At 42.6% G+C, this 16,565-nt stretch overlaps 1 protein-coding gene across 1 annotated transcript; it reads right to left on the bottom strand.

The window, feature by feature from the left end:
- Positions 1-2,984: 2,984 nt before the first annotated feature.
- On the bottom strand, positions 2,985-3,717 carry LOC115548949 (dihydrolipoyllysine-residue acetyltransferase component of pyruvate dehydrogenase complex, mitochondrial-like). The gene is made up of 3 exons (XM_030363910.1): positions 3,578-3,717; positions 3,347-3,409; positions 2,985-3,200 (listed from the first exon to the last, which is right to left on the bottom strand). The coding sequence occupies exons 1-3, from the start codon at positions 3,629-3,631 to the stop codon at positions 2,985-2,987; spliced, it is 333 nt and encodes a 110-aa protein (XP_030219770.1). The 5' UTR covers positions 3,632-3,717.
- Positions 3,718-16,565: the final 12,848 nt, after the last annotated feature.

The raw sequence follows: 16,565 nt of genomic DNA, 5'->3' as shown, positions 1-16,565 counted from the left end.
TACGATAGGCAGGATTATTAGCATATTTTTCGATACCGCTGTTTATTACTTGTTGTTTGAATGGTTCATTATTAGCATATTTTTGGATACTGCTGTTTTTTAATTGTTCTTTGAACAGTTCATTATTAGCATATCTTTTGATACTGCTGTTTTTTTACTTTTGCTTGATACTGTTCATCACAATTATATCTTTGTCGTGTTTTTAGCTTTTGAACTTGCCTATATTCTGTGTCTATAGCATACGTTTTCCTTTTCCTTAGATCTTTTACTTTATCACTACATTTTTTACGTGGTGAAATGAGGTCTGCATTGGACATTTTGTGCGACATTTCACAGAAGCTAGTTAAACAAAAGCATGATAGAGAGGTTTTTTCTTTGACACATGCATTTGGTTCATAATGGCATTCATTGCAGTGTTTCAGATACATACCTTTTCTTGAAATTGGTCCAATGTTTGCCGTAAACGTAAGCCATTTCTGTTGACTGTATGTGTAAATATCAACACAGAGAAAATCTGCTGAAGCTTGTATTTCCAACTCTGTTGCCCAAGATCCAACATATTTCATTTTTGAGTCCATGAGATATTGCTCCACAGAAGCAAATTGCCGTCTTAGACAAGTAATGTAATGAAGTGGATTATTTGAGATGTGATTCACTACAGCCTTACGAAAGGCCTTGTGATGTGACTCGCAGCCACTCAATACTGACGAAAGAGAACGAAAGAAACAATTACCGTCACCTTCAATGGATGTTGTTCGGCATGGTTCAGGCTGTGCCATATCGAAGGTTTGTACAGCAATATCTTGATCTAAACTTGGTACGATATTCAGTTTGTGGCAGATCCTGTTTTTTTCCCTTAATGTCAATCCCGTAAACATTATATTGGGGCTATCCGTTACAGAAATTAAACAGACATCTGATGCACCCTCTGTGTGAATTGGAGGATCACTGTCAATGATTACAGTTGTGTCACATGTAGAAGTGTTTGCTACAGGCTGCACAGTTTCAAGGTAAAAAGACGCGTTTACTGCAAGGGAATTTCTATCTGTTACCGAAAGGACACAGAGATCAGAGTCACTGTCAGTGTCCAAAGTACCGTCATGTGCCGAAGTGCTGGCTTCAGGCTGTGCAGTTAAAGCAGTAAATGGTGAGTTTACCTCAACAGCTTTCACACCAGTGACTTCAAACACCTTGTTTGGGATATCAAAAGCATGTGGATGATTTTGGTATAAGGAATTGACAAGGTTCTCAATATGGTGAAATAACTCATACACAGTAGCATAGTGCGCTACTATGCTGGTTCCATCCGGTGCAACCGAACCCCAAGTACTACGAGAATGAGGATCGAAAACTGCAAAAGCAGTTTCGACCTTGAAAACGGCACACACACTTCCTTGGATGTTGAGCAAGCATGTGTCTGTCTGCAGCAGTGTCTTCTGAATAGCCTCTTCTAAAGGCATGGCTATGTTTTGCAAAGAAGCGTCATAATCATCCTTTTGATCAAATATTCCAAACTAAATAATTTATTGTTTAATTTGCAGTGTCTGGGTAACTCGGAAATGAAAATATGCCCACTGGTTTTGGCTGAACTGATTTCCTTATTTTCTAGCATAGATGTGTACACACACTAAGCCATTGCCTAGTTTTAGAATATGATGAATGTTCTTTTTTTTCCATTTGAGAACGCTATGGGTGGTGTGGGTCATAATCGCCGCTATGCCATTTGTAGCACACTGCTTATTGCAGTGTGCACTTGGCTGATTGCCAAGTGTTACATGAGGATCTTCAAGCTGGCCATTGTCCTCAGGCGGGCTCTGCTGAAATGACAATTCAGTGTTTTTAAAAGCATGTTGGTTCCCAAGTAATTTGAAAATGTACATAGTATAGGCAAATTAGTCAGAACTGCACACTTACACCATATCAATGTTTTAAAAGAATAAACACATCAAAACAAAATGGGTCTCTTAAGCTGTGGCTTTTCCCGTTGGTATACAATTTTTCCACTAGTAATTACATACCTGCTGACTGCTCGCAGTGACCTCAGGTGCTGCTTCAAACGGCTCATGGTCCTCAATGTGTGTCATCTGCAATCACAAACATTACGAATGTTAAAAAATTGAGGTTTACCCCTACATGCAAACTCATTAGCCATAGAAAAGGGGACATTTAGTGTATTGTGGTGAACAGAATTAAGGACAAAGAAAACTTTTATTTCAGTTCAGTTTAAATAATTAAAATGAGCACAACAAGTTCATCAGCCAACCTTCTTGACATTTCCAATTCATAGTGTGTAGATATTACCAAGAACATGTTAAAAACAGTTAAACTATGTTGATTGTAATTATGAAGTAATAATGTAAATGTTACTAGATACTGATCCTGGAACAGATTGATTGCTTATTTGCAAATCATTTTTTATATTGTTGTCATTACCTTGGTTGAACACCCCAAGAAGCTGGTCTCATTGGCTGTTGGTTTATCAGCCTGGGCCATCACAACTTTTGGACCCCAAGGTGTTGGCTCCTCTTGTTTTCTCTGTCCAGAGACAACCCGAGCAGTTGGCTGGTTCACCTTCTACAATGAGGTAAGGGAGCAAAATTATCATGAGATACAATTGTATGAAAATTGAAAAGTGGGCAGTTCAAAGAACTTACTGCTAATGTAGTTTATTTAAAACAGTAACAAACAGTGTTGTGCACGCCTGTATTTTGTGGCGCTACATACAAATTTAACAACAAAACCCAAATATTAAATTATTACAAGATGCTCTCTTTTTCCCCCATTCCTTTACCTCACAAAACTCTGTTTGAAGAAACGGCCACTCATCAACACACAGAGTCTTGTCATCCCCCTCCGGTTGAGCAAACTGCAAAGACATAGTAAGAATTATATGTACATTACAATTGAGAAATGGAAACCCAAAATTACACTTTCTTAAAGGGAACTTAGAGAAAATATCAAAAGAATAGAGAACCGCACTCTATTCACTGAATGTGTTTAATCATTACATGTTGTATGCAAATTTCCTTGCTCGAATGCACAAAGACGCTGCCCTCCAGAGTGGCTGGCACAGCAGCTTCTGGAACAGGTCGAGGAGGAGGTACGCCCTCCAGAGTAGCTGGTACAGCAGCTTCTGGAACAGGTCGAGGGGGAGGTACCAGCTTCGAAGGTTTGGCAATCCTTGCTGGAGTTTGAAGTGCCTGGAAAATAATTGTAAATCATTGGCAAAACAATACCTACACAGAGAATGTTGGACTATCTCTTGTGTTAAAGGCGAAATCAGAAAATGGTTGTTCCTGTGTTTCAACCAAAAAACAAGAACATATTTCACCGAGAAATTACCAACCTCAAGGCGGGCCTTCTTTCCTTTGGAGACCACAGCCGTGGTTCCATGTGCCACCTTCCGTTTCTATCATAATGGAAGAGAACAAAAATGATAACAGTTAATGAAATATAACACTTTTATTATCAATGCAACTATCTGTACCATACAATGTAAAGCTTGTCATATAGGATTGAAGGGGCTATTAATATGTATGCACTCACCAACAGTTAATATTAAAATCACACAAATTACCTTTGAGCGATTCCCCATGGGGACGTCAAGGTTGGATGGAACAATGCGATCCATTGCAGCCAACTTGTCAGTGCTAAACCGGATAGGGTTTAGCACGACAAAGCACTCCCTCAGGACCAGAGGAGGCACACAAACCTAGAAATAAAAAGCAGAATTGAGCCATTGACCATTTGCCTTGTCTTATAGGAATAGCATTTAAATGAAACAACAAATGTACGCATCATGACGGTTTAATTTACTTTCAGCTATCATACCAATGTACAAACCTCATGAGGAAGGATCCGCATGGAAGACTGATCCCAGTCCTCAGGCGCATCCCAGGACTCAGGTTGGCTGCGCTATAAACACATAGGGGGAATTAGTATTCAATGAATGTGGCCTAACTAAAACTAAAGCTCTTCAAAATTGTATAACTTTTACCTTTCCGCGACGTCCGACGACAGTTTCCTTGAAGGGGTCAAGGGGACGTGGACGTGAAACCTCTCCCTTCACAACCACGGTGGTAGCAAAGGGTCTCACAGTCGGGGGTGACTTGGGAGGAGACACAGGCGGAGGTGTAACAGGCAGAGGTGACTGTAGCTGCCGAAAGGAGAAGTGCCACAGAAGCTTCGCGAGAAGCGGCATCCCCAGATCGTCACTCAGGTGGATCTATTATAATGAGAGGCACGGGTTATTATTGAAATAAACTGCTTTTGCCATATAAAAATGACATTATATGAATTTCTCACGTGCCAAGTTATAACACGACTTACCCCATCACGACTCCACAAGGCACGCGAGTCCAGCGGAAAGCGGTCAGCTGTGACGCAGTACTCTACACCTGCAGAAGAAAACAAATATTAAACCATACACTATACACATATTTTACACGTGGTACCAAGAGGTGGTGTTGATACACTAAAAGCTTTCCTACAAAGATATTCTATACTGACATTATCTCTTAATCATTTTTACATACCGTTCTTTGCTGCAACGCGACGAAACTCCTCTCGAAGGAATTGTTGCGGTGCCAATTCACTCGCCAGCCGGGGAGGAAAATCGAGCACAAACACCTGATCCGCACAAAAGTTTTGGATTACACACTATACAATTCTGTTTAATAGTCTGCCTTGAAAATACACTTTATTTTGTAACACAAAAACTACCTTAGGCCATCGACTGCGGGCAGCTCTCAGAAGTCCATCGAAGGCAACTCCAGCCGCTTCGATGCCGGGCGTCGCCGTGAGGTTGTTGCTTGGAGCCAGCAAGCAAACGATGTCGGGGGTTCTGGGGATGTCTGCGTTCAGCAACTCAGTGCGGAGCTCAGCGGCAGACGCCCCAGGCGTAGACAGGAACCCAAACGAAAGGCAACCGTCTGGCATCCTCACGTAACGGTCAACCAACGCACGCAGATGCGAGTCGCCCACAAACAGCACAAACTATAAATAAGGACAAATAAAAAATTGTCATTCCACTCCAAACATATTCCACAGCTAAATTATACATAATTTTCTGAAAGGTCTTTGACAAGTTTACCTGCTTAACTGGAGACTCAGGAGGGAGATCCAATCGATGGAACTTCCCAGTGAGGGCAGAGACAGGCCAAGGCTTGACACGGTGACGAGCTCCAGTGCCACGCACTAACAGAGAGACAAATTCAACGCAAAACTAAAATGAATAACTTGTCTCGAGCTGTTGATCTAAAAGTCAAACATCACACATTCATGCAATAGAATTCTGAGGAATATAAATGAGTTGAAAACATTATTGAATCTTTACGACTACATACCAGGGAGGAAGCCTCTAGCCAGAGTCGTTGCCATCGGAAGAATCGTCCTCATCCTCGCCTTGGCTGCAGCCGAAGCGCGCGAGGCACGAGGCATCTAATGATTTCACAATAAGAAAAATAGAATGCTTCAAAATAGGTACAAGATTTCCCTTTACAAATATACATCAAGAAAGGCTGTATGAAAACCCCACCCTGTACAGAGATGTATTTATGTAATTATAACCATGTGTTTTCATACGAAATGAACATTAAACAGAACAGATGGGTGCAATAAATACACACACGCACTAGTTGTTCATGTGAAATCAATATATGGGCTAAAGCACAGCATTTAAAACACATTGCATATGGTGGACAGAGGTAGAGTTTAGACTGTTGGGCGGATGTGTGCGTGTAAAAAGTGAATGTAACACGACATTTCAGCATTTAAAACACATTGCATTGTATGGACAGAGTCCACCAGAAAGCTTTTCTGTGGTAATATGGCTGGCGGCCTAGACGCCGCCGTTTCAACCCTCTGCGCATCTACTCGGCGCAGACGTGATCCCCTGTAGTATCGCGACATGCTAATTTAGCCGCTACCCAAACAACTACAACCCTAACCCTACATTGAAAACCTATCAACATCACTGCCGAAGAGAAAAGCTGCGTTTGTAAGAAACCAAACCGGACAAGCGCCGTTTCAACCCTCTGCGCATCTACTCGGCGCAGACGTGATCCACTGTAGTATCGTGACATGCTAATTTAGCCGCTACCAAAACAACTACAACCCTAACCCTACATTGAAAACCTATCAACATCACTGCCGAAGAGAAAAGCTGCGTTTGTAAGAAACCAAACCGTTTGTAAATCCGTTTTCAGCGAGAAAGGAGTATTAGCGTTTGTGCAGATCGCAAAATGGCGGCCTAGACGCCGCCGTATGGCAATAAACATAAATATCCATTTCAGATGATCCCACGTTTTCTCGTTTCGAGAGTTAAATAATGAACACTATATAGCAAAGGATTTACGACAAAATATCATGCCTTCCGTGTGTTTTGTATTATACATACAGCGTCACTGACTTAAGTCCGCTACAACAGATTCCACCACAAAGCTTTTCTGTGGCAAAATGGCGGCCTAGACGCCGGCGTATGGCATCCAAATAATATATATACAGGATCCACGGGCTTTAATGTTTTGTCGCAAATCCTTTGCTTGCCATTACTGCATCAAAAGCAAACCGCCAAAGCAATCATGCCAACGTAATACAATAAACATAATTATCCATTGCATAAGGACTTACCTTGACAACGAACTTCTTTGGTTGAACCGCAAAGTTGAAAGACAGAACGTACTCGAAAGAATCCGCTCACAATATTAATCCGTGGAAAGGAGAGCAAAAGGGTCTATCTGAAGAAAGATGTCTCAAGCAGAGAAAATCCGATCAGAGTGAGACGACGAGCCGTGCGTCGCTGACGATAGTCATTGCAACTCGCGAAGCACCATGGGAGTATGCCACGCCCACACCTCTACAGATGTTGTAGATGAGTTTCTCTTTATATTATGCTTATGTGTTTTAATTTGGTTGGAGATTTCAAGTCTTATGATTGTACCCATTAGACTATATTTACCAACTCATTTATTAACCTAGCTTACAAAATGTGCATCCCAATCCAAATGACGATTACAAATGGAATATTAACATGAGAAAATCCGATCAGAGTGAGACGACGAGCCGTGCGTCGCTGACGATAGTCATTGCAACTCGCGAAGCACCATGGGAGTATGCCACGCCCACACCTCTACAGATGTTGTAGATGAGTTTCTCTTTATATTATGCTTATGTGTTTTAATTTGGTTGGAGATTTCAAGTCTTATGATTGTACCCATTAGACTATATTTACCAACTCATTTATTAACCTAGCTTACAAAATGTGCATCCCAATCCAAATGACGATTACAAATGGAATATTAACATGACTCTCATTCCTATCTAGAACTTGATGACCTCCGCTGCACGAACGCCTCCCAAGGTATGACAATACTTAATATTGATAAACGGCCATAATTATATTATGGCTATGTGATTTAATTTGGTTAGAGATCAATCCAAATTACTAATTAATAACGTTTGTTTTAATTCCTATCCAGAACTGGACAACCTGGACAGCACGACCGCCTCACAAGGTATGACGATACATGGTGTTAATATGAATTTGACATCAGATACTGATTCCTCCCAATATGGATTTGATTTGTCATGTATAACACCTATTGGCCAAATGTGAAAAATAATGGAAACGATCTTTCCTCCCATCAGATACTGATTCGTCCCATCCATTGTGTTCGACAATGGTCGATGACATGGACGAGAACGGGAACGGAGGTACACCTTCATCTTTCAAATGACTGTCGCGGTTATAAATATACATGCATGCTTTATGTCCATGTGCTCGGAAAACTGATACTTTTTTCTTTACATTTTGCAGATCCACCACCAGGCCTCTGAAAAACTACTACCAGGCCCCTGTAAAGTAGTGTAGTTTGATATTGTAAATAGTGTTTTTTTTAATATAGTGTGACATTGTAAATAGTGTGCTTTTTTTTAAACTTCAATAAAAACTCAAACATCTGATATTGTTTCATATTTACACAAATTACACAAAAAGGAATGTTTCTCAATTCAGGTTCTTTTCTGTGCTTGTGTGCTTGCGTTCTTGTGAAACGTCATCAGTCGTATATCCATGTTATGTTACCTTTATATCCACAACATGTGGATATAAAGGTTTTAACTGTGGGAGCTTCGGTGTGGGAGTTATAGCCTAAAACGCGTTTTCAGAACGTTCCATTGGCCAAATAGGAGATAGACAATGTCGTCGTTTTTTGGCGCCGCCCTGTGGCGACATTTTCCAAGGACAATTTTCCTTTGCCAAATAACTCCCGCCCACATTAATAATTCTTGGCCATATTTTCTATATAGACTCGGGATCGCCCCTTGATGGTTTCCCCCGAGTTTGAAGAACATTCTTCAGGCAAATTAGAAGATATACAATTTCCTCGTTTATTGCGCCCCCTTACGGCGAAAATTTCCGAATTTTTTATTGAACGCCGTTAAGGGGAGCATCGACATGTGTCAAAAATTTGGACTTGATCCGATGTCTAATTTTGGTATTTTTGGTATTTTTGATATTCCACGTCTAATTGAGCTTATAAACCAATATTCAAAACGCTACCGTTTCGTCGTCGAAGGTCGGATCAAAAAAGTGTTAAAGTTTTTATTTTCGTGTGCGTCTGAAGATGCCGTGTGCAAAGTTTTGTGTCAATTGGTCAAAAAATGTGCGAGGAGTAGGGAAAAGGCAGTTTTGCGGTTTTCGCGATTTTGCGGAAAAAAATTATGGACGCAAATGGGCGTGGCCTATGCCAAAAGATGCAGCAGACTCCAGTGAATATGTGCGTACAAGTTTTTGACTGTGGGAGGTTCGGTGTGGGAGTTATAGCCCCAAACGCGTATTCCTTGGTATAGCGCCACCTAGTGGCCGGCAGGTCTGGATTTTGTCGTCTGCGTAGTGTTCACCGACCTGGATCTAGTCATGCAATTGGCGTGTCGGCACCATTTACGGTTTGGGCTGTGGGCCCACTTCTAGATGGGAAGAATAATAACTAGAACTGCAAGCAGTTATGCAGGGGTCCAAGAAGTGTGCATTTCGCCGGCACAACGCGACAAGAAATGTGCGTTTCGCCGGCACAACGCGAAGCATGTGTTCAAAACGCTACCCTGAACCTGTGGATACAAAGGATTTGACTGTGGTAGGAGTAGTGTAGCGTTTTCGCGGCGAAATTTTGTAGAAGATATACAATTTCCTCGTTTATTGCGCCCCCTAATGGCGAAATTTTCCGAAATTTTTATCGAACGACATTAAGGTTAGCACCAACATGTGTCTACAATTTGGACTCGATCTGATGTCTAATTTTTGATTTCTTTGGATTTTTGATATACCACGTCTAATTTAGCTAATAAACCAATATTCAAAACGCTACCGTTTCGTCGTCGAGGGTCGGATGAAAAAAGTGTTTGAGTTTTTCTTTTCGTGTGCGTCTGAAGATGCCGTATGCAAAGTTTGGTGTTGATTGGTCAAGAAATGTGGGAGGAGTAGGGAAAAGGCAGTTTTGCGTTTTACGCGATTTTGCGAAAAAAAATTATGGACGCAAATGGGCGTGGCCTATGCCAAAAGATGCAGCAGACTCCAGTGAATATGTGGGTACAAGTTTTTGATTGTGGGAGGTTCGGTGTGGGAGTTATAGCCCCAAACGCGTTTTCCCTTGGTATAGCGCCACCTAGTGTTCGGCGTGTGTGGATTTTGTCGTCTGCGTAGTCCGAAGAGATCTGGATCTAGTCATGCAATTCGCGTGTCTGCACCATTTACGGTTTGGGCTGTAGTACCACTTTTAGGGGGGTAAGTATAAAAATAAACTAGAACTGCAAGCAGTTATGCAGGGGTCCAAGAAGTGTGCATTTCGCCGGCACAACGCGACAAGAAATGTGCGTTTCGCCGGCACAACGCGAAGCATGTGTTCAAAACGCTACCCTGAACCTGTGGATACAAAGGATTTGACTGTGGTAGGAGTAGTGAGAAGTCAGTGTAGTGTTTTCGCGGCGAAATTTTGTAGAAGATATACAATTTCCTCGTTTATTGCGCCCCCTAATGGCGAAATTTTCCGAAATTTTTATCGTACGACAATAAGTTTAGCACCAACCTTTGTGCACAATTTGGACTCGTTCCGATGTCTAATTTTGGATTTCTTTGGATTTTAGATTTTCCACGTCTAATTTAGCTCATAAACCAATATTCAAAACGCTACCGTTTCGTCGTCAAAGGTCGCATCAAAAAAGTGTCTACCACTTCTTTGCATGTGCGTCTGAAGATGCCGTGTGCAAAGTTTGGTGTCGATTGGTCAAGAAATGTGGGAGGAGTAGGGAAAAAACAGTTTTGCGGTTTTCGCGATTTTGCGAAAAAAAATTCTAGACGCAAATGGGCGTGGCCTAGGCCAAAAGATGCAGCAGACTCCAGTGCATCTGTGTGTACAAGTTTTTGGACTCTGGGAGGTTCGGTGTGGGAGTTATAGCTCCAAACGCGTATTCCTTGGTATAGCGCCACCTAGTGACCGGCGTGTCTGGATTTTGTTATCTGAGTAGCGGTGCCGGACCTGGATCCAGTCATGCTATTGGCATGTCCGCACCATTTACGGTTTGGGCTGTGGTCCCACAAGTACGGGGGGAAGTATAACAAGAAGTGTGCATTTCGCCGGCACAACGCGAGAAGAAATGTGCATTTCGCCGGCACAACGCGAAGCAAGTATTCGAAACCATACCGTGAACAACATGTGGATATAAAGGTTTTGACTGTGGGAGCTTCGGTGTGGGAGTTATAGCCTAAAACGCGTTTTCAGAACATTCCATTGGCCAAATAGGAGATAGACAATGTCGTCGTTTTTTGGCGCCGCCCTGTTGGCGAAATTTTCCCAAGACAATTTTCCTTTGCCAAAAACTCCCGCCCACATTAATAATTGTTGGCCATATTTTCTATATAGATTCGGGTTTGCCCCTTGATGGTTTCCCTTGAGTTTGAAGAACATTCCTTTGGCCAATTAGAAGATATACAATTTCCTCGTTTATTGCGCCCCCTAATGGCGAAATATTCCGAATTCTTTATTGAACGCCATTAAGGGTAGCACCGACATGTGTCTAAAATTTGGACTTGATCCGATGTCTAATTTTGGTATTTTCTGAATTTTTGCGTATCGACGTAAAACGTAGCTAATAAAGCAATATTCAAAACGCTACCGTTTCGTAGTCGAAGGTCGGATCAAAAAAGTATATAGTTTTTCTTTTCGTGTGCGTCTGACGATGTCGTGTGCAAAGTTTGGTGTCGATTGGTCAAGAAATGTGGGCGGAGTAGGGAAAAAACAGTTTTGCGGTTTTCGCGATTTTGCGAAAAAAAATTATGGACGCAAATGGGCGTGGCCTATGCCAAAAGATGCATCAGACTCCAGTGAATCTGTGTGTTCAAGGTTTTGAATGTGGGAGGTTCGGTGTGGGAGTTATAGCCCCAAACGCGATTTTCTTGTTATAGCGCCACCTAGTGGCCGGCAGGTCTGGATTTTGTCGTCTGCTTAGTCCGAACAGATCTGGACCTAGTCATGCAATTTGCGTGTCGGCACCATTTACGGTTTGGGGTGTGGGCCCACTTTTAGGGGGGTAAGAATAACTAGAACTGCAAGCAGTTATGCAGGGGTCCAAGAAGTGTGCATTTCGCCGGCACAACGCGACAAGAAATGTGCGTTTCGCCGGCACAACGCGAAGCATGTGTTCAAAACGCTACCCTGAACCTGTGGATACAAAGGATTTGACTGTGGTAGGAGTAGCGAGACGTCAGTGTAGCGTTTTCGCGGCTAAATTTTGTAGAAGATATACAATTTCCTCGTTTATGGCGCCCCCTAATGGCGAAATTTTCCGAATTTTTTGTCGAACGACATTAAGGTTAGCACCAACATGTGTGTAAAATTTGGACTCGTTCCGATGTCTAATTTTGGGTTTCTTTGGATTTTTGATTTTCCACGTCTAATTTAGCTCATAAACCAATATTCCAAACGCTACCGTTTCTTCATCGAAGGTCCGATCAAAAAAGTGTCTATCATTTCTATGCGTGTGCGTCTGAAGATGCCGTGTGCAAAGTTTGGTGTCGATTGGTCAAGAAATGTGGGAGGAGTAGGGAAAAAACTGTTTTGCGGTTTTCGCGATTTAGCGAAAAATATTCCTAGACGCAAATGGGCGTGGCCTAGGCCAAAAGATGCAGCAGACTCCAGTGCATCTGTGTGTACAAGTTTTTGGACTCTGGGAGGTTCGGTGTGGGAGTTATAGCCCCAAACGCGTATTCCTTGGTATAGCGCCACCTAGTGGCCGGCATGTCTGGATTTGGTCGTCTGCCGTCACCTCACGGACCTGGATCTAGGCATGTAATTGGCGTGTGTGCACCATTTACGGTTTGGGCTGTAGTACCACTTTTAGCTGCTGGAATAAAAATCCTTACAAAAACAATAGGGATCCAACCTGTTGGCTTGGACCCCTAAAAATCCTTACAAAAACAATAGGGATCCAACCTGTTGGCTTGGACCCCTAACTAGAACTGCAAGCAGTTATGCAGGGGTCCAAGAAGTGTGCATTTCGCCGGCACAACGCGACAAGAAATGTGCGTTTCGCCGGCACAACGCGAAGCAAGTATTCAAAACGCTACCGTGAACAACATGTGGATATAAAGGTTTTGACTGTGGGAGCTTCGGTGTGGGAGTTATAGCCTGAAACGCGTTTTCAGAACATTCCATTGGCCAAATAGGAGATAGACAATGTCGTCGTTTTTTTGCACCCCCTTGTGGCGAATTTTTCCAAAGACAATTTTCCTTTTCCAAATAACTCCCGCCCACATTAATAATTCTTGGCCATATTTTCTATATAGACTAGGGATTGCCCCTTGATGGTTTCCCTTGAGTTTGAAGAACATTCCTGAGGCAAATGAGAAGATATACAATTTCCTCGTTTATTGCGCCCCCTTATGGCGAAAATTTCCGATTTTTTTATCGAACGCCATTAAGTGGAGCATCGACATGTCTCAAGAATTTGGACTTGATCCGATGTCTAATTTTGGTATTTTTGGTATTTTTGATATTCCACGTCTAATTTAGCTCATAAACCAAGATTCAAAACGCTACCGTTTCGTCGTCGAAGGTCGGATCAAAAAAGTGTCTATCAATTCTATGCGTGTGCGTCTGAAGATGCCGTGTGCAAAGTTTGGTGTCGATTGGTCAAGAAATGTGGGAGGAGTAGGGAAAAAACTGTTTTGCGGTTTTCGCGATTTTGCGAAAAAAAATTATAGACGCAAATGGGCGTGGCCTATGTCAAAAGATGCAGCAGACTCCAGTGCATATGTGGGTACAAGTTTTTGACTGTGGGAGGTTCGGTGTGGGAGTTATTGCCCCAAACGCGTATTCCTTGGTATAGCGCCACCTAGTGGCCGGCGTGTCTGGATTTTGTCGTCTGCCTAGAACTCAGGGACCTGGATCTAGTCATGCAATTGGCGTGTCGGCACCATTTACGGTTTGGGCTGTGGGCACACTTTTAGGTGCTGGAATAATAATAAGAAAAATCCTTACAAAAACAATAGGGATCCAACCTGTTGGCTTGGACCCCTAACTAGAACTGCAAGCAGTTATGCAGGGGTCCAAGAAGTGTGCATTTCGCCGGCACAACGCGACAAGAAATGTGCATTTCGCCGGCACAACGCGAAGCAAGTATTCAAAACGTTACCGTGAACAACATGTGGATATAAAGGTTTTGACTGTGGGAGCTTCGGTGTGGGAGTTATAGCCTAAAACGCGTTTTCAGAACATTCCATAGGCCAAATAGGAGATAGACAATGTCGTCGTTTTTTGGCGCCGCCCTGTTGGCGAAATTTTCCCAAGACAATTTTCCTTTGCCAAAAACTCCCGCCCACATTAATAATTCTTGGCCATATTTTCTATATAGATTCGGGTTTGCCCCTTGATGGTTTCCCTTGAGTTTGAAGAACATTCCTTTGGCCAATTAGAAGATATACAATTTCCTCGTTTATTGCGCCCCCTAATGGCGAAATTTTCCGACATTTTTATCGAACGTCATTAAGGTTAGCACCAACATGTTTGTAGAATTTGGACTCGATCCGATGTCTAATTTTGGATTTTTTTGGATTTTTAATTTTCCACGTCTAATTTAGCTCATAAACCAATATTCAAAACGCTACCGTTTCGTCGTCGAAGGTCCGATCAAAAAAGTGTCTATCATTTCTATGCGTGTGCGTCTGAAGATGCCGTGTGCAAAGTTTGGTGTCGATTGGTCAAGAAATGTGGGAGCAGTAGGGAAAAAACAGTTTTGCGGTTTTCGCGATTTTGCGAAAAAAAATTCCAGACGCAAATGGGCGTGGCCTATGCCAAAAGATGCAGCAGACTCCAGTGAATATGTGCGTACAAGTTTTTGGACTGTGGGAGGTTCGGTGTGGGAGTTATAGCCCCAAACGCGTATTCCTTGGTATAGCGCCACCTAGTGTTCGGCGTGTCTGGATTTTGTCGTCTGCGTAGTCCGAAGAGATCTGGATCTAGTCATGCAATTGGCGTGTCGGCACAATTTACGGTTTGGGCTGTGGGCACACTTTTAGGCAGGTAAGAATAATAACTAGAACTGCAAGCAGTTATGCAGGGGTCCAAGAAGTGTGCATTTCGCCGGCACAACGCGACAAGAAATGTGCATTTCGCCGGCACAACGCGAAGCAAGTATTCAAAACGCTACCGTGAACAACATGTGGATATAAAGGTTTTGACTGTGGGAGCTTCGGTGTGGGAGTTATAGCCCAAAACGCGTTTTCAGAACATTCGATTGGCAAATTAAGAGACATACAATGTCGTAGTTTTTTGGCGCTGCCTTGTGGCGAAATTTTCCGAACACAATTTTCCTTTTCCAAATAACTCCCGCCCACATTAATAATTCTTGTCCATATTTTCTATATAGACTCGGGGTTGCCCCTTGATGGTTTCCCTCGAGTTTAAAGAATATTCCTTTGGCCAATTAGAAGATATACAATTTCCTCGTTTATTGCGCCCCTTAATGGCGAAATTTTCCGAAATTTTTATCGAACGACAATAAGGTTAGCACCAACATGTGTGTAAAATTTGGACTCGATCCGATGTCTCATTTTGGATTTCTTTGGATTTTTGATATTCCACGTCTAATTTAGCTAATAAACCAATATTCAAAACGCTACCGTTTCGTCGTCAAAGGTCGCATCAAAAAAGTGTTTCCTGCATTCTTTGCGTGTGCGTCTGAAGATGTCGTGTGCAAAGTTTGGTGTCGATTGGTCAAGAAATGTGGGAGGAGTAGGGAAAAAGCACTTTTGCGGTTTTCGCGATTTTGCGAAAAAAAATTATAGACGCAAATCCTCCTTGGTATAGCACCACCTAGTGGCCGGCGCGTCTGGATTTGGTTATCTGAGTAGCGGTGCCGGACCTGGATCTAGTCATGCAATTGGCGCGTGTGCACCATTTATGGTTTGGGCTGTAGTCCCACAAGTACGGGGGGAAGAATAATAATAATAGGAAAAATCCTTACAAAAACAATAGGGATCCAACCTGTTGGCTTGGACCCCTAATTATGCAGGGGTCCAAGAAGTGTGCATTTCGCCGGCACAACGCGACAAGAAATGTGCATTTCGCCGGCACAACGCGAAGCAAGTATTCAAAACGCTACCGTGAACAACATGTGGATACAAAGGTTTTGACTGTGGGAGCTTCGGTGTGGGAGTTATAGCCCAAAACGCGTTTTCAGAACATTCCATTGGCCAAATAGGAGATAGACAATGTCGTTGTTTTTTGGCGCCGCCCTGCGGCGAAATTTTTAATTTTCCAAAAACAATTTTCTTTTGCCAAATAACTCCCGCCCACATTAATAATTCTTGGCCATATTTTCTATATAGACTTGGGTTTGCCCCTTGATGGTTTCCCTTGAGTTCGAAGAACATTCCTTTGGCCAATTAGAAGATATACAATTTCCTCGTTTATTGCGCCCCCTAATGGCGAATTTTTCCGAATTTTTTATCGAACGACATTAAGGTTAGCACCAACATGTTTGTAAAATGTGGACTCGATCCGATGTCTAATTTTGGATTTCTTTGGATTTTTGATATTCCACGTCTAATTTAGCTAATAAACCAATATTCAAAACGCTACCGTTTCGTCGTCAAAGGTCGCATCAAAAAAGTGTTTCGTGCATTCTTTGCGAGTGCGTCTGAAGATATCGTGTGCAAAGTTTGGTGTCGATTGGTCAAGAAATGTGGGAAGAGTAGGGAAAAAACTGTTTTGCGTTTTTTGCGATTTTGCGAAAAAAAATTATGGACGCAAATGGGCGTGGCCTATGCCAAAAGATGCAGCAGACTCCAGTGAATCTGTGTGTACAAGGTTTTGAATGTGGGAGGTTCGGTGTGGGAGTTATAGCCTCAAACGCGTATTCCCTGGTATAGCGCCACCTAGTGGCCGGCGTGTCTGGATTTTGTCGTCTGCGTAGTCCGAATGGATCTGGATCTAGTCATGCAATTGGCGTGTCGGCACCATTTACGGTCTGGGCTGTGGTACCACTTCTAGTTGGGAATAATAATAACTAGA

The sequence above is a fragment of the Gadus morhua genome, chromosome 8 (assembly GCF_902167405.1).
Source record: "Gadus morhua chromosome 8, gadMor3.0, whole genome shotgun sequence".
NCBI classification, from domain to species: Eukaryota; Metazoa; Chordata; class Actinopteri; order Gadiformes; family Gadidae; genus Gadus; species Gadus morhua.
The sequence above is the reverse complement of the archived record's forward strand: the minus strand, read 5'-3'. Positions and strand labels throughout refer to the sequence as shown.